At 37.0% G+C, this 18,438-nt stretch overlaps 1 protein-coding gene across 1 annotated transcript in view; it reads left to right on the top strand.

The window, feature by feature from the left end:
- LOC104387464 (cytochrome P450 27C1) overlaps window positions 1–18,040 on the top strand; it is a 19,164-nt gene extending 1,124 nt beyond the window's left edge. Inside the window, exons 2-9 of the mRNA XM_009996234.1 lie at window positions 3,469–3,659; window positions 5,254–5,453; window positions 8,041–8,250; window positions 9,998–10,161; window positions 13,775–13,941; window positions 14,730–14,808; window positions 15,715–15,918; window positions 17,924–18,040. Coding sequence (XP_009994536.1) covers window positions 3,469–3,659; window positions 5,254–5,453; window positions 8,041–8,250; window positions 9,998–10,161; window positions 13,775–13,941; window positions 14,730–14,808; window positions 15,715–15,918; window positions 17,924–18,040 — 1,332 coding nt within the window. The remainder of the gene's footprint in view (window positions 1–3,468; window positions 3,660–5,253; window positions 5,454–8,040; window positions 8,251–9,997; window positions 10,162–13,774; window positions 13,942–14,729; window positions 14,809–15,714; window positions 15,919–17,923) is intronic.
- The last annotated feature ends 398 nt before the right edge of the window (window positions 18,041–18,438 follow it).

The raw sequence follows: 18,438 nt of genomic DNA, 5'->3' as shown, positions 1-18,438 counted from the left end.
TGGGTGAGTGGGGGCAGCAGGAGCGGGGTGAGCCAGTGTCCTGCTCTCTGGGGTGGCTGGCATGTCTGAGCGTCAGGCTGCCTCTGTCCGAAGATGACTTTTTTTTGGGGGGGTTGCTTGGCCAAACATGTGGGTTTCATTCCTAAAAAGTCAGCGCATCTCCTGGGGGCCCTTCCTTGTGTAGTCCAAGTGATTCCAAAGCGAGCACTTGTTTTGGGGGGGCTAAAACTCTTGGCTTTCACCCTCTTCAGATGTGGATCTGCAGCACTTTCCGCTGGCACCGCAGACCGCTGTGGGGCTACCTCAGATGTGGCATTCATGGTTTTGCTTTTCCTAGTGAACCTCCCCAGAGGTCTCGGGAGAGATTGACAGGCAGCCCCGAGAGGCTCCCTTGCCTGAAAATCACCGGGGAAAAAATAAAGATAATCATTTAAGAGAGGGAAGAAAAGACAGAAAAGGGAAGCCAAACAGAGCAGGACAAAACTAGATGGTTTGAGGATCAAAACTTGAAAGTTAGGATTTACTAAAGGCCTAAAAACACCAGAAAGAGGAACGGGAAAAACTTAACCAAAAAACCTCTGTGTCTGACTTGGTGGTATTTACCACTGACATTACTGAAAAGAGGTGTTGGGCTCCTCGGTCTATCCTGTTTGGTGGCAGCCAAATTACATTGCTGCTGCTGTTGAGTTGCTCAACTTCATTGCTTGCTTCATTGTGTTACGTTTCTTTTTTTCCTCTACCTCTGGGGTGTTGCACAGAATTTGAGAGGTGCCTCATGTTGTACCATTCAATTTAAAAAATGCTACCACTGAATTCAGCTTTTCATGGTACTTCCACTGTCAAAACAGTGAAAATTATTCAAATATTAAAAGGAATAGTATATCCTTTTCACTGCCACTGGCTGATTTGAAAATGTTGTGCTTTAAGGAATGTTATTCATAGAAAGGAGAGCGTGAGGAAGGATAAGTAGGAGTTGCAATATGATACTGGGTTTTATTCTGTTTAGAGACTTAAAAATCACTTCACAAATCATGGATGCCCTATTTGCATACACACCGGGTACAAACGGGCATTAACTGGATTAATAACAGTCTGTTAAATTTAACAATACAGTGAACATCAGGAATGAATTAATCTGAAACCTTTTGGTAACCAGCACAGCCACTGAGACGATGTCCCTGGGCACACAAACACTCGTGCACTATATGCAGAAGGGGTGGGGAAGCCGAGCACTTTTTCACAAAGGAGGTTCTGTTCTCAGTAACATGATTCCAGTTAGTCCTGGCCAAAGCAGTAATGCCTACAGCAGTTATGACAAAGAGAAAGTATGTTTAATTTGATGGGGCTAGATCTCTTTTGTCAGTGCTATGCAAGTATAAAGAAAGGAAAGCTGAGGGGGGAGGGCTTGGGGGGTTGGCAGCTTGGATTTATGATGTGTGAAAGAATGTTTGGTGTGAGAGTGGTATTTGAGTCATGAAAGTGTAATATTTTTAAGGTTTGCAAGTAAGGAGAGAAGCCCCATGTTGTGATAGAAAACATGGAAGAGAAAATCTGGACATTTCTTCAAATGGGAGGTGGATACACTGAACACCATTCTGCTGAAAGCAAGTCCAAATACCTTGTCCTTGTCTGCTTCTGGTTTAAAAATAATATTTAATTTGTTTGATTGAATGGCTTGACACTTGATTTATTTTCTGTTGACTTTTATCCTCCTCTGTAAGCCTCACCATCAGTGGAAAAAGCAAGCTGCTCCACAAATAGTGGAACTGGAACTAATTTTTCTGTGACTGGTGACCTGTATTCCCCTCAGCCCTCTGCCTTTTTCTTGCAGTTCTTTCTCCCAACTCTTGCTTTTCTTAAAGACTCATGGTCTCGATTATCACTAAAATATCTCTGCAGTAAGAGATACTTTGGGTTCTGGGAGTGCTTGTTTGTAAATTGGTCTTCATGTGGTGTTTGGTTAGCAGCAGACCAAGCAGAAATGACAACAGTTGGATTCCTACTGTAGCATTTCCTTCATCAGGGTGACAAATATGTTTGTCTCATTTGAATCCAGATGCTGATTTTTGAAAATGGTAAGAATATAGTTGTAGGAGACATTTAAGTGTCCATTAGACTTGACTGAAATTGGCCATCAAGTTCCTAAAGTAGCTAAGAGGAGCCTGGCAGAGACTACAGTTGCACAACTCTTGCTTCATTTGGAAATCAGGCAAAAAGAGTTACATTTTTTTATAAGCACTTGATGCCATGTGCTGAAGAGTGATTCATGTGTCTTAAACTTATTGTTGGCAATTAAAGAATTCATCTCTGTAACCACAACTGATTAAAAAAAAATATTTCTTGTAAGCTAATCTTGGGTCAACACTGGACTTTGACTAGTGTAGCTGTATCTAACATCTTTGATTTATAATCAATGTAACTCTGCAAGCAGACATTTTTTTATTATATGCAGGTAATGTGTCAAAGTTAAACTTTGCTCAGTTTAACTTTTCTTCCTTCTTTAATGTGAAATAAAGGCTTTAAAATTTAAAGCTTTCTTAAACCTAAAGTCCTACTAAAATCTCTTTAATAATTCTTTTGCAGCTTTTTTCCACCCAAAATGATGAGGCACCTCTACTCCAAGTGGATTTGTGGGAGTTGGGTGTTTCATGTCATGACCACATCAGAATGAAATTGGTTTGAAATAATCACTAAGATTTCATGGGACAGAGTACAGTCTTACTGGAAAACTCTGGGGTTTTTTTAATACCTAATTTAATATTGTCCAATCCTTTTTCTAAATTGCCTGTTGCTTGCCTCCAATTTGAATCCTACAACTTGTGGATCAGCCACTAAATAAGCCTCATTGCAGGAACAGGACCTCAACTTCTTCCTTTTGCAAAATTAACATATGTCATTGTAAAGTTTGCTGCTGCTGAAGCTGCCTCAAAACAGTTTCTTGCTGGGCTGCTGTGCTGTCGTCATCCTCATTTACATTTGGGAAACTTACAAGTAGTTTTCTGTAAATAATAAAACTGTAGCATAACTCTTATTTACAAAATACATTAGAAGTAAATAATTATATCTTTGTATTATACTGTTCATTTCACTCTATTTATCTCTATGTTTTCAGATTTTTTCATAATTTCTTTCCAACCTGTTTGATCTAAGAGTTGTGTTTTAAAATGCCCCAGCTCCTTTCATCTTATCAGGATTTGGTTTCACTCATGCTTCGAGCCTTAGAGCTTTGGGTCTTTTCAGTCAGAGATCATGAGCAGTGTGACCCCTTTGTTTGCCTTGTGAATATTTTGCAGTAATGCTTAGATATTTTCTCCCGACGTTTCTAACCATTCCTTGACTGGAAAGCTGGGGAGCAAGTTTGAGATATGATAGATTGATTCACTGTATCACAAATTCTCTGATTCCTTCTGTTATTTTTCTTTAGTAATATTTTACTTCTGTTTCTCTTTTTTTTTGGTGATACTGTAGCAAAAGCACACTCAGGAATATGGAAAGATCTTCAAGTCTCACTTTGGTCCCCAGTTTGTTGTATCCATTGCAGATCGAGATATGGTTGCTCAAGTTCTCCGAGCAGAGGGTAGAGCACCACAAAGAGCTAACATGGAATCCTGGCAGGAATACAGAGACTTAAGAGGCAGAGCCACGGGACTTATTTCTGCGTAAGTGCTGTTACTCCTTCATTTTTCTTGTAAAAGTGTTGTGATTTTCTGAAGGACTATACAGGTCATCTAGGAATTCAGGCTTTTCCGTGTGAGGAGCTTTGTCTAGTGGGGGGAAGAGGATAGGGATTTATAGTGAATTGTCTGTTCTCCTGTAAATTTTCAAAAGGATGGTAATGAACCATAGTTTGAAAGTGGAGTAAACAACCTTGCATAAAAACATTCTTGGGGAATGTGTGTGAACTAGAGAGGTCTGAGCTGACTCGCTCACCTGGAAGCAGTATTGCAGAATTGGGCTTACTGACTTTGGCACAGCACTGGGCAAATGTGGTTTTATTGCTTCAGATCCACACTGTTGGATCCAGTTGTCAGTGTGCTGTGTGGACTTGTTGGCTCAGGTTGACTTTAGCTTTGTTGTTCACCAAAGTGCCTCCTCATTGGATAAATGCAGAGAAGTCACTGTGTGGTAAATTCACACTGTAGTGCATCTCCATCCAGATATTTTTACATGTGGCTGATTCTAGAATTTCACTGTCTTTAAAGCTTGCATAAGCTGGCAGTGCATGTGGGTGTGGTGAATTGCCACTGGGAACTACTCACAGTCCCCACTGACACAGTATGTTTATTTAGGAGGGAAACTAATTTCCTGAGTCATGGACAGTCTGTTTCTTTCATGGTCAAATACATTATGTATTGCACTGCAGACTCAAATCTTCAGCTGCAAACTAATAGTTCCTTGGTATTTTGTGAAATGGGATCTTAAATCAAGAAATAGTCAGAAAATGTCTGTTAAAGAGATTAAATTCTTTTGCTGGCCAGTAAGTTTCTGTACCTTGCAGCAGCATTGCTACAGTTAAAATAGTTCAGTGGGAAGTATTTTCATAGCAATTTAAGGTAAACTCATAAAAGACCTGTCTTCATAAGGAATTGAAAGGTACCCCTGGAAGCACTGTTCCCAAGTACTCTATTCATATGAAGCAGGCAGGTGTTACAATTCAGACTTTTAGGCTTCAGCACAAAGACTGCAACAGACAGTCCAGTTAAAGGAGAATCTACCCAGAAAGTTTCTCCATAGCAAGGTCTGCTATCCTAGGTCTTTAGGTTTAGATTTAGGGTAACTGAAAGTGATGTATCAGTGATTGCTTGTATGGTACTAGCTTGAATCATCAATCACCTGTGTAAGTAACCACCGATTCTAGTTAAAAGCAGTTTTGCAGACTATCCACTCAAATATTTATTTTAATTAATTTTAATAAGAAAATTTTAAAAGTTTCATGTGTTGGCTACTGCTAAAATGCTAATATAGAGACACTTGTCAAGTTGAGAACACAGGGTGGACAAGTTCTGTCACTCAGACCAGAGTCTGACTTACAGATGTACATATGTGTTGCAACACTAAAATTTAATGAGGATGTGCAATAGACAGAGAATAAAAATGTAGGTACATGATACCAAACATACGTTGTAATAATTTTCATTTCACCACTTGCTTTCATTCGAGATGAAAAGTTGTAAGTAATTTCATTGTGGAGCTCTTTCCCAGCTGATGATTGTTAAGGGGAACTGTGTTACAGACATCAATAATTTCTTCTAGGGAAGGGGAACAATGGCTAAAAATGAGAAGCGTGCTGAGGCAAAAAATTCTGAAACCCAAAGATGTGGCAATTTACTCTGAAGGAGTCAATGAAGTTATTACAGACTTAATTAAAAGAATCCACACCCTCAGATTTCAAGAGGATGATGGGGAAACAGTGACCAATGTTAACAACCTTTTCTTCAAGTATTCAATGGAAGGTAAGCCCAGACTGTGTAACATCTGTAAGGAAAAAGGATGTAAAGCTTCTGGGTAGGCATTTTTGTCAAATGGCTAGTGCTCCATTGTGATTAGTCTCAAAAGGGAAGCTTGATATTCTGCATTCAGGTGTCCTCTTACTTAGTGCAGTAGCTATCAGTAACATTGCTTTGTGGAGTCCAAAGAGATGGTTCCTTGTATTAAGGGACAATTCCTGTGGAAATGCTGGTATATAGGTGAAATGTACAATCAAGACCTTGAGTAGTTTCAGTGCTCTGTATTTCTGTGTTCATTTCTCAAGAATAAGGGTGTTGACCTTCTAACAGTGTGAATTCCAAGACACGTTAATTGAACAACATACTGGCCAAATTCCAAGTGGGGAATCCCTGTGTAATATATCTAAATTCTGTTCATAGCTTACTGTGGGAAAAGATAACTGCTTTTTCCTGCCTGCACTTGCCAGGTGTGGGATCGTTGCACTTGCCTTAAAAATCATCTGCCACTGGCTACCACTAATGAAGGACTGCTAAAGGGAACACTAGCCTGAGCTAGTACAACATCTCCTGTGTTCTTACAGAGATCTAATGGTGATTCATATTTTCTACATTCATTTAGCTGACTGCATACAACCTGATCTTCTTACATGTAGTGCCTTTTAAAAACATTGATATTTGCTGACAGGCAGCTGAATTATTTGAGATTGGCAAGAGCTTCCAAATGATTCGCCTATGAAAATGCTGCATCAAATGGCTGGCTGGCTGTTTGGTAAACTAACCTGAGTCTGTTCTACATAAATAATGTCTAAAAATGGCATTCATCTAAGAGTTACCAATTTCATGGAGTTTTAAACTCTGAGCTTACAAATTCACTTTAACTGATGGATTAGTTTAAATTCCTCACATTCTTTTAGCTTCTTATTTATACCTTGTGCCTGGCACACACTTATTTCCTATATGAATTGCAATTTTAATTAACTTACACTGTCAGGGAACCAATGTGTAAATTTTGTGGTTTGTTTTTTTTTTGAAAAGACAATGTAAAGAACGAAAGAATGAATATGAACCAGCAGTTTCTGAAAGAGGCAGAAGAGAAATAAAAGGCACAGAAAAGTATCTCCCTGGGGAGAAAAATTAGGGAAGGAAGAGCAAGTTGTAAACAGCCAGATTTTAAAGTTATTTTAGTCAAGAAAGATGAAATATTAATCAATGAACAAGAAAAAAGAAAAGCTTATTAAAATATATCTACACTTGACAATTTATGGAGAGTTCGAGGGAGGGCAAGATCAAGGTTAAATACCTTGTTTTTAGCAGGAGAAACTGAGAAAAAAAAGACTGGAGTGTTAATAGAGCAGTTACTCTCATTATCTAGTTGACAGTTATTCTACTATTTCATGGGAAACTATTAACTAATTAATTTAAAACCACAGCATTTATTTTAAAATATTTTCTTTGAATCAACTAGCTTTGAAAAATTATTGAAATGCCAATTTAAATTAGCTAATTGCCCCTCTGGATTTTAGAAAAATCCTTAAAAAAGATTTTTACAATAGGAATGTTTTTTCTACTGTACTATATGATATTGTAACAAATAAACCAGGTAATATAATTTAGATTTTGCAAATTGGGAGGAAAAATTGCTAGAACCCTGTGTTCAGAAAGTAATTTAAAATAGTTTGCTGTCAAACGGACAGAACATTTTGGCTGAATCTAGCAGGGCAGTTTCTGGCTGAGTTCTGTCTCATGTTCAATATTTTTGTTATGTTTGTGAAAACTGAGTTGAGAGATTGCAGAGGCACTAATGGATGAGTAATAGTTGACTTCTCAAATGGAAAAAATGGTCCAGAGTTGAGAAGAAATATATATACACACACACAAACACACACAAAGTACTTCTATATTTTAATATATCTATAATTTAATATGTATAACTAGAAATCTAAATAGATATAAAATACTGCTCTTTGTGGAGTGAATGGTATTTCTAGTAGGTATCACTGTAATGCTGCAGACAAAATGTCTCAGGTATTAAGTCAGGAAGAAGAGACGAGTCATTATTGTCCCTTGCAACAGTGTCACACACTTGCTGTTTTCCAGGGCCACATGGGGTGTATTGTGTGCAGTGAAATCACTGTCTAGAGTCCAAGCTCTTTATCCATTTATGCATACTCAGCATTCATTGACTACCAGCTCATGGCAAAGAAAGGCAGAGCCACTGCTAGAAGCACCTGTGGTGTCACCAGATATCAGAAATGTCTTTGGGCATTTATGTCCCAATGTTGAGGGGCCACCTCAGCAGGCTCAGGGGTTGCAGTGCAATGTACAGCACAGCAAAGGTGCTGGAGGGCTGCTCTGCTTCTGGAGGAATTCCTGTCTTCTCATGCTGAGCATCAGTGACATAGTAGCGACTGTCTTGCTACAGTCTTGAGCTGAGATTTTCTACTGTGCTATAGATTTCTATTTTATCTGTTCTCAACTGCAGTCGTATCACATTTTGGCAAGGTACTTCCATTATGTTAGCTTTATAATTCCTTAAATTATTTATTTGTGTATTTGCATGTGTATAGCAAATTCTTTGATTTCATATGTGCAGGTGTGGCAACTGTTCTATATGAGTGCCGGTTGGGCTGCCTGGAAAACAACGTCCCACAGCAGACTGTTGAATATATTGAGGCTCTGGAGTTGATGTTTAGTATGTTTAAGACTACTATGTATGCAGGTGCTATTCCCAAATGGCTTCGTCCACTTATTCCAAAACCTTGGAGAGAGTTCTGCAGATCCTGGGATGGACTCTTCAAATTTAGTAAGATTTAGTCGTGGAAAAGTTCAGCTGTATTTCTGCAGGTTCTGTGTGTGTTTGAACAGGACTTGCTGCATTTCTCTTCTAAAATTATAAAAAGACATTGTGGTAGAAGTAAGTTTTATATGAAACTCAGACTGGCCAAGGGAACCATTAAAAAAAAAAAATACTACTCTGAAAAAATAATTTTACCAGGACACTTTAAATATTCTGCTGTTTTCTACTGCTGTTTCTTTATTTTTCTTCACCTGTTTCAGTGCCCAGTCCTCACTCCAGGTCCAAATTCTTTGCCAAGACTTTATCTTAAGCCACTCAAATGTTAATGAGGTTGGTTTTTTTTTACTTCAGCAAGTTTTCAATCAGGCACTCCAGTCACCAACAAACACCACTAAAACTGGCTAGGAAGTTAAAAAAGGAGACCCTAGCAACTAATTACACTCTTTGTGAAGTTTACTTCACACAAACACACAACACTGTAGTACAACATGGGATTTTTGTAAATAGAGCACTCCAGGCTATTTTATGAATCAGCTTTCATGTAAGTAAAAGGAAGAAGTTGTGTCTGCAATATATTTTTTTAATATTCTGGACTGTTTAAAAAACCTTGAACCCTTTTCCCTCTCTTATGTTAGAAAACTGCATGCACTTTAAAATATATTAGCACTAGTTGTCTAGGTAGGTCTGCACATATTCTTGAAAATAGATTCTTAACTTTTAATATGCCTAATATACTTAATTTTTAATATGTATTGATCTGTACTGGCGGTAGGCATTAGAAAATCCATTTAATGCCAATACAGGTGTATTTTCTGTGAAACATACTTTTTTGTACTTTCACTCTTAAATTATTTCCCTTGTCAAGCACTCTTGTTCTCTTTCGTGAGTTAAAAACAACAGCAGACTTCAGTTTCATCCTAACAGCAGCTGAAAAATTGTTTTTGAGGAATTTGTTCCTCTTTGAAAGCTGTTTAATCCTTTTGTGAAAAAGTAATTAAATGGTGAGAATCACTGTATGTCATCTGTGTATTTGTGTAGGTTTTGTACAGGAACATGTTGATTCCAGGTTGTGTCTGGGTTTTTTTGTTTGTTTTTGTTTGTTGGTTTGGTGTTTGGTTTGGTTTTTGGGGTTGTTTTGTGTGTTTTGTTTGTTTGTTTTCTTAATAAGCTCATTCTGCATAGCTTTCTGAGTTGTTAAATCCCCTGTTTCACTGAAAATGCTGTTTGTGGTAACTAAAGTATAAAAGAGACTGTGGGTGAAATTCCTCAAAATGTCATTCAGTGAAGTTTTTCAATTTTTGCTATATGCTGGATGCTCCTCATCTTTGTATTTGGTGTGATTCAGTTCTGTGGCTTTGACCTGCTGGTTGCTGCCAGCATCTTGCAGCAGCCACTGTGCATGCTCTGCAGAGTTCACCACTTCTTGCAGAGTCATCAGAAAACCATCCAGGTGGGCACAAAAACTTGGCCTTGAGCTTCCTTTGCTCCCAGTCAGAAACCATAGTCTCTGGTGTCCTTGTGGTCAGCATTCTCATGCTGTGAGATACCAAGGTTCCTGTCAGCTCTGTCTTCGCTATGAGTACCCAAGGACTCTGTACCACCACCATTCTGTTAACTTTTCCCTGAGAAAACAGATTCAAATATTTGGTCTTTTTATGGCTCTGTAGTGTAGTGTAAGGGGGAAATGTCATTACTGAATGGAAGCAGCATAAAAATAAAAATGGAGGCTTAACAATTATTTTGAATTCCAAAGGTCAAATCCATGTTGACAACAAATTGAAGGCTATTCAGTCTCAGCTGGATCAAGGAGAAGAAGTGAATGGTGGGCTACTTACATACCTTCTAGTGAGTAAGGAACTGACTTTGGAAGAGATCTATGCCAATATGACTGAAATGCTTCTGGCAGGAGTGGACACCGTAAGCTTGTTATTGTTTTTCTTGTGCACAGTTGTTTTTGTAAACCACTACTATTCACAGCTCTCTTCAGGAGGTATGTTGTCTGTAAGGACATAATTTCTGATACATTTAAGTCACTACCTCTTTAAAATCATAGAAAATACTTACAGCACTGTGTAACCTCTCTACTAGAGTGATGTCAGTGTTGTTCTGTTCTAACTGTCATTTACAGGAACCCATAATTTGGGAATAATTTCCACAGTTTATTAAACAGACCAAATAGCATCTGTCCTTACATTCTGCTTAAATTTCATATACTTTCTTTTCCCAGTTTGAATATCAACCTGGTATTTGGGCTTTTTTAGGTAGACCACAGTAGAAGAGGCTGCTGAAAGTTACTGTGAAAAAAATGATCAATAAACTCATATGTAGTTTAAAAGTTTATGAGTTTTGTAAAGGATATTTACATATAGCTAATTAAATCAGCTGAGTCACACATTACAGATTTTAGATACCTGGTTTGTGCTGAAGTCCTTTAGGAGGGTGGTGTTAGGCCAGCACTAACCTGGGTAAGGTTATGTTTTCCACCCATGAAGATACACCTTCAGTATGAAGCAAAGAGCTGTGGTGATGAGGGTCAGCATTAACGAGGGTAGTGTATGAGGTATGTTAACACCTAGTGAAGCATTTCAAGTGGCCTTATTTCCTTCTTCTTCTGATTTGTAATGTAGAGCATTTGAAGAAACATTGTTATGTATATATATCTCGCCCTCCCTTAATTTCTCTCGCTTGAATTCGGTGTAGCTTAGTATTGACTGCAGCATGACAATCAGAGGAGTAAGAAAAGATAAAAAACAATGATTGTGTATACAATGTATATAGAGCTTTTTAGACTATTATTGAACACTATAATTGTAAATTATTGTAAATAAGCAATTTTTTAAGACATCAGTATTTTTTTCAGTGATGACCAGTGATAGGACAAGGGGCAATGGATGCAAACTGGAGCATAGGAGGTTCCATGTGAATATCAGGAAGAACTTCTTTACTGTGAGAGTGACAGAGCACTGGAACAGGCTGCCCAGAGAGGTTGTGGAGTCTCCTTTGCTGGAGACATTCAAAACCCACCTGGACACGTTCCTGTGTGATGTACTCTGGGTGATCCTGCTCTGGCAGGGGGGGTTGGACTACGTGATCTTTCGAGGTCCCTTCCAACCCCTAGGATTCTGTGATTCTGTGATTAATTTGATAGTGAAAGTGCTGTGTAGGACTGTTTTTAATAGTCTTACAGTAGAAAAGATTAAAATAAGTAAAAAAGGTAAAGTAACCTTAAAGTAAAAAAAAAATAAAAAAATCAACAAAAGCTTTCTGGATAATTTCATTCAGATTTGTTTTTGATTTTAAAAAGTTTGTAAGGTTTCTAAAGACAACAACAAAAACCCCAAAAGTAATACTTTGGAATTCTAAAATAAGGAGCATATGTAAAGCTTATTTATGTGCTGAAGATTATTCCATTGGTTAAATATCCCAAGGGCTTGTGAGCCTGGAGAGTTTTTTGATGTTTGGTCCTGAAGTAAAGCACAGTTATTCATCCCATTCATTTTCTAATCTATCAGACCCATAATTTTCCATTTTTAGTGTGTGAGAGAGTTTTCATTAAACCAAAAGGACAGTGTTCAAGTTCTTGCCAACAAGAGTCTCTCTTTCCATTTGACTCAGCTTTCTCAGCTGGCAACAATCATTTTGTGAGAGGATGGTACTTCTGAGTTTCTCATTCCCAAGTACAACACAGAAACTGAGGGAAACTTTTTCCCCTACTGCTGTCACTTCAGGTCTCACTTTATGATAGAAAATGAAAGGGGTTTAGAGGATTATAAAAGCTTTCAACAGAATTGGCTACAAAGCATTTGGCTGTTCCTGGAACAGTTCTGATTTTTAAGAGGTTATGAAGGAGCTGGGAACCTGGAAAGAAACAGGGTTTGTATCGGAGATGTTCTGTGTACAGCTGGCACAATTGCCTGCTCCCAGGAGCTCAGAGAGGAATGGAGCAGGTTTGCATTTTAGCAAGGAGCAACCACTCCATCACAAGAGCAAAAAAAGGAAGGTTCTGAGTATTATACCCCAGTTTGAAGATAAGACCTAAAAGGTCACCATCATGATGAATTTGTATTCTAAACTGATCTTATGTGTAAGTCCAAACTAAGACATTTCCAGAAGTTGGGTTTTATTAGTCATACATTGTTTATAACATTAAGCTTTGTTGTGCCAATGAGTGAAAAGTTGAAAATACAACTGGTTCCTGCCTAGAAAGTGAAACTGGTTGTCTGTCTTTGTTATGCAAGTTGGAAAAAAGGCATTTAAAAATAATCGGAGAAAAGCAGGGGTAGAGGTTACTGTTTTTCTCTGTGAGATACTAAGAGCAACACAGGTAGGGGTCAGAATGACTACATTGTCACTTGCTCTGCCATACTTGCTCAGGAACACTGAAAATACATTTTTTTCCTGGTGAACTTTCGTCCTCAGTGGTGGTTGTGAGGGTAACTTAACCCTAGTGTCTTGTATGCAGCTGATCATAGAAGCAAAATGTCTTGAGTCTGTCTAGTATTTTAATAGAATAGAAATCCAGGTAGCTTAAACACAGGACCTCATGGTAATGAGGCCTCCTGGCAAATGAATGGTAAATGAGGGATCACAGATGAAGAGCTGAAGTACTGTACTTAATTCCGTGTGAGTACAGATGAAGTTCATGCTCTCAGAGTGTGTCCTGAACCACAAACATGCTTTGAAGTGCAATTTTTCCAGCTGAGGTGAAAGACAGTTAGATTAGGGGTCCCTTTAAATCATCTTATCTTTAGCTCAAAGCTGAACTGTCTTCTGCCTTGTGTTCTGTTTCTTCCTTCAGACAAAATGTTTCAAAATTATTTTTCACATAATACCTCTTATACAGAGCCTTGATGATTATTAGAATCACTAATGGGGGTCGGTATATCTTAACATTTTTGGGCAACTTTAAATATATAAGTTTGTCTTTGAGCTTCCTTCGTTAAGAAAGCTTTCCATAGGATGCTGAATTTCAGTCAAGTGGGAATTTTCAAGAAGTACGAAGTGCCAGCTGTGGTGTTGCATTCCTTACCAAAGGATAAAGGATAAACATAGTGATAATATGAATTCTGTTGTGCATGTGCTATGAGGAGACCACCATATGCTTAAAGGGGGTTGGTAATGTTCTGAGTAGTATTCTCTTCTGTTGTTTCCTGTGAAATGATATTGTTGGGAAGAAAGGTGAAACACATTGAAAACTAACAACCTAAGCCATTGCTACTTAGTCTTTACATTTCAGTATTATGTAGCTCTGTTTGCATGTGGTTTTTCTGTTGCTTTTTAATATTTTACTGGGAAAATACCAGCATGAGGTTTTTTAATATGTGGGGGATTTTTATATGGAAAAGGGATGAAGAAGAGGATGCAGAAGTCTGACAACATCCCATTGAATGCACATGTGAACAATTGTCAGTCTGTTTTATAACTTTAGATGTATAAGATGCATACCTGACAGATTGTTTTTCTTGGCTTGAAATTATTTGTAATCTAATCTTGTTGGACTTCATGATGATTGTTGTGGTTTCTTCCTTAGACTTCCTTTACTTTGTCCTGGGCAACATACTTATTGGCAAAGCACCCTGAGGTTCAACAACGTGTGTATGAGGAAATAGTCAATAAGCTGGGGAAAGACCAAGCTCCTGTTGCTCTTGATGTCCCAAAATTGCCTTTGATTAGAGCTGTGCTGAAGGAAACCTTGAGGTAAGTAGCAGACAACTGCAATCATTAATTAAAAAATGTGATTCTGTGTAGTTGTAATGGATTTTGAGTCAATGTTTGTATTTAGCTCTTAGTGCTATTTGCTGTTTCTGCTTTTATTTATTGTAGCAGTATAGTGCCCAAGGATGCCCACACAATGAAATATGATACTTTCTATAATAGCTTTGTGTTGTTAAGTATGGTAGAAGTTGTGTCACGTACATGTAGGACATGGTGTAGGACAGGGAGGTAATTGAAAGCTTGATTTTTGCCTTTTAACTATTAGTCTGTATGATGGATTATAACAACCTCCTCCCCCACTCACTACTGCAAAGTGGTACTTTGCAGTGCCACTACAATAATTTTAAGCTTCTTGACTGAAGTTGAGGGCATGTGACATGCTTTTTTTATATGTTTATACCAAACATGCATAGTGAGGTGAGGGGACTAAGAAGGTTTTATAGAAGGCATCAACAAGGCTTTTTCAGCTCTTAGTAGTGCTAAGCTTGTCCAACTGCTTGCATATGTATACACATGTAAAGCAAATAAATATATAGACCAAATAGCTCAACCTCTAGTTACTAGTAAAAAACTTTTCTCAGGTATTAATCACATTCTCACAGATGATTTAAAGTCTTTGAATCTCCGTGTTGTTCTGTACTTTGGAAAGCCTTTTTTCTGTGAATCAATATTGCTTTCATATTGCACATTTGTGAATACATGCTGAGATCTAAACTTTCTAAGTTTTATTAGTTATTACTGTTGAACTTCTCATAAATATTTGTCTCTAGGTTATATCCAGTATTGCCAGGAAATGGAAGAGTGACCCAGAAAGACTTGGTCATTGGAGGATACTTGATTCCTAAAGGAGTAGGTTCTATTGCAGTTAAATTTTTGTGTATGAAAGGTGATTTGTTACAACATATATAGACTTCATTGATTTAAAAAGATTTTACCAAGTTAGAGCATTAAGAGGAAAGTATTTCAATAATAAACATTTATATGACAAAAATGGATTCTGTAACTGACTTATGGCTGTTGTGGTTTTTTTTTTACATTTGAGTCCTCATCTGCTAATCAAATTTATCATCCTGACTCTGTGCAATGTTATAATTTGATTAGAAAATATTCCTTATATTTGCAGTTCTCTAATTCTTTGCATATGAATTTCCTTTGTAGAAAGAGTTTAATTTTCGTATTACATTATGAATCTTCCCTTTATAGTATTCAAAATTTACACAGAGATCACGACAGAGCTTCATGGCTCTATGTTAGATGTCACTAATGTGTTAGAGAAACATAACCTTGAAACAGTCAGGAATCTTAATTCTTAATATACTTATATAAATATTATTCCACCACATTCCCACCAATTTATTTGGAAACATCATAACATAAATAATTGCTGTGGGGCTTTTTTCTTTCCATTCTCCATTTTTTCCTTTTCCATTGCCTTGTATCTCTCTTCTTCCTTTCTCTCATACTCTGCCTTTGAGACAATTCCTACTACTTGTGACTTTTGTTCCCATCTTCTTTCCCACTGCACCTTCTTTAATATATCCAGCAACATTTAAAACAACTTGAAGACTTTCATTTGACCAGTTGAGAAAGGGATGTGATTTTTTTAAGTGTACTTCTTATTTTTTTCCTAGAATTATTCAAAGACGCTTAATTGTTATCACCCATATTGGAGGAATTATAGTAATCACTAAGTGCTTTTTTATTTTGCTATGTGAATTTGAGTTAGCTAAATACAAATGTCATTTCTTTCCTCAGACACAGCTGGCACTCTGTCATTATGCTACTTCATACAGCGAAGAGAATTTCTCAATGGCAAACGAGTTCCGACCTGAGCGCTGGCTGAGGAAAGACAGTTTGGACAGAGTAGACAATTTTGGTTCCATCCCCTTTGGTTATGGCATTCGGAGTTGTATAGGAAAAAGAATTGCAGAACTGGAAATTCATCTGGCACTGATTCAGGTTAGAACTATGACAGCATTACAAGAAGAAAAATATATTGGTATGATTCTTTTCTATGTATACCACTTCTGGGTATCTTTACAGTGCACAAGACCTTTGGTTTGGAGGGTTGTCTAGTTTACTCATCCTGCAAAGGCTTAAAAAGTTGAAAATAATCGTGCTTGAAACAGAGCACTAGTTAAAATACATCACAGAAGAAAGGTTCTTTAGTGTCCAAATGAAGTAAAACTAAAGGTAAGGTTGTTAAGGAAATATATGGATTTAGTACAGAAGGTTTTTGTATGCAAGCTCAAGTCTTTTTTAATGTATATTAGAATGGTTACCTGCTTAGTTTTAGTATTTTAGCTACCAAAAAGTCAGTACTTGCAAAGATGCAAAAATGTTTTTATAGCCTGGTACTGACCACAGTGTTATGACAAATAGTAGAGTTTTTCTATGTTCTGTGGTTTCTTTTCCTTCTTTTTATTTCTTCTAACTTTATTACCATTTTAGATATACATAATCTGTAGTTCTATAAGTCAGTAGTACATATTGACATGTATTATTTTTCATTGTTTTCATAACATAAAGAAAGCTTTCCCAAAAGCTGCTGCATTTTTTGTCATTTACAAGACACCCTTTAACTCAAATACCCAGCTCAGATTGTGCAACCAGAACTTAAAGATTCAGATTGTTGGTGGTTATTTAACTATACAAATATTTAGACCTATTATATGTTTTCAAAGCAAATATTGGTTGCATTTGTCTTAGAATTTCCTTAAGTAAATGCCTGGAACAATTATGATCAGTCTTTGGGAACTCAGAGTGAGGTCATTCTCAGGGGGCTGGATAAAACAAACATACTTGCATCTTTTTGAATAGGAGGATCAAGGAAGTAATAGAGAGCTTGTTTTTTTTTTCTTTTTTTCTGGAAAGAAACTAGAATAAAATAGCACACAACCTATTTACAAGCACTGAGATGAAATTTAAGTGATTTAAAAATAGAAACACATGAAGCATGAAGCTGATCAAAGATAAGTTGTTTCAGCCTGGTCTGATTTCTTTCTTAGACTTGATCACTCACCTAATGTGGTGGATATAAAATAAATTATACACTCTGATTTCAGGAACTGTTTTCACATGTCCTGTACATTGTTCTCACAATTAAATAAATAAAATTTGTTCCAGATGGAAGTACCTATAAAGTACATACACAACTGGTTGGAAAAAAAGACATAGCTGGAGGCAGTAGCTGTCAAATATTTCCAGTTAAAGTGGGAAAGCACTTAATTAAAATTCTATAAGATTCTGTCCTTAATTTGATTGAGGTTGGTATTTTCATTAACAATGTTTATGATTTATTAGAGAAAACTTCTAGAGCTTGCATAGCCATGCATTAAGTTAAAAGCATAGGATGTCAATATAGAATTACCAAACAATGGAGAAATGATCCAGAAGAAACACAAAAGTGTTCACTAAGGACAGTTACAAGTTACAGATCTTGAGAAGAAACTGAAAGCATAAAAACAAACTGCTGACCAACTGGCTTGGTGATTAGTAACATAGAAACAGCCTGGGGTGATTCTCTCACTTTCAGTAAGTGTATGGAAATAAAGGTTTAATGTATAGAGAGGAGTGTGGAATGGGATTTGGACTTTTTTTATGACTTTGCTTTATAACTGCACATATTGATTATATTAAAGGAAGGAAAATACAAAACACATACAAAGGAAGCTCATGAGGTTTGAAGAGACTAGACTTTAGTTTCTTGGATAGCTCAGACTCTTTAACCTAGTTTCTGTAGAAAATCTTCAGAAAGGACTGGCTTAGAGGAGGAAGATTTTTAACTATAATTTTCACCTTGTAAGAACAATTTTTTTCTTTCCTGTTTGGGAATCATAGCACATGGACTCTACAGAGTTGAAAACAGAAATGTTGTTTGTGATGGTGTCTTATGTTCTCTTTTTCAAAGTGTATCCTTCATCTGTAATGTTGCAGCTTTCTCATACTTGTCCTATCTTCACAGTTGCTTCAGAATTTTGAGATCAAAGTTTCTCCCAAAACTGAACAAGTTCATGCCAAAACCCATGGACTTTTGACTCCTGGAAACTCCATCAATGTGAGATTTTCTGACAGAAAGTGAGACTCAAAAGTCACACAATACTTGTGTGATTTTCATGGGAACAGACTTGCATCTTATTGATGTTCAATCATGCTTGTTCTCTGGTTTGTATGTATTTGGCAAAATGATAAATGTTCTGTCTTAGTTCTAGCTGTACATAAAAGAAATGACCTCTCCAGTAATAGATAATTACCCATATGAAAACAATGATTGAAAATATTTCTTGCACTGGGAATCTCCTTTTACTTGGAAGGATTTCTGGTAATAGCAACACATGCATTGAAAAACAACCAAACTTATATTCAGATATGTTGCTATCATCCAGTGGTTTTGCTACGCTGCTTTGTCATCAAAATCAACAACTCAGTGAGTCTACTTGGGAATGAGGATTACTATGTAATATGTGAAAATTAGCTGCA

This window comes from Chaetura pelagica, unplaced genomic scaffold (assembly GCF_000747805.2).
Source record: "Chaetura pelagica isolate M959 unplaced genomic scaffold, ChaPel_1.0 scaffold3, whole genome shotgun sequence".
In the NCBI taxonomy this organism is placed as follows: Eukaryota; Metazoa; Chordata; class Aves; order Apodiformes; family Apodidae; genus Chaetura; species Chaetura pelagica.
The sequence above is the reverse complement of the archived record's forward strand: the minus strand, read 5'-3'. Positions and strand labels throughout refer to the sequence as shown.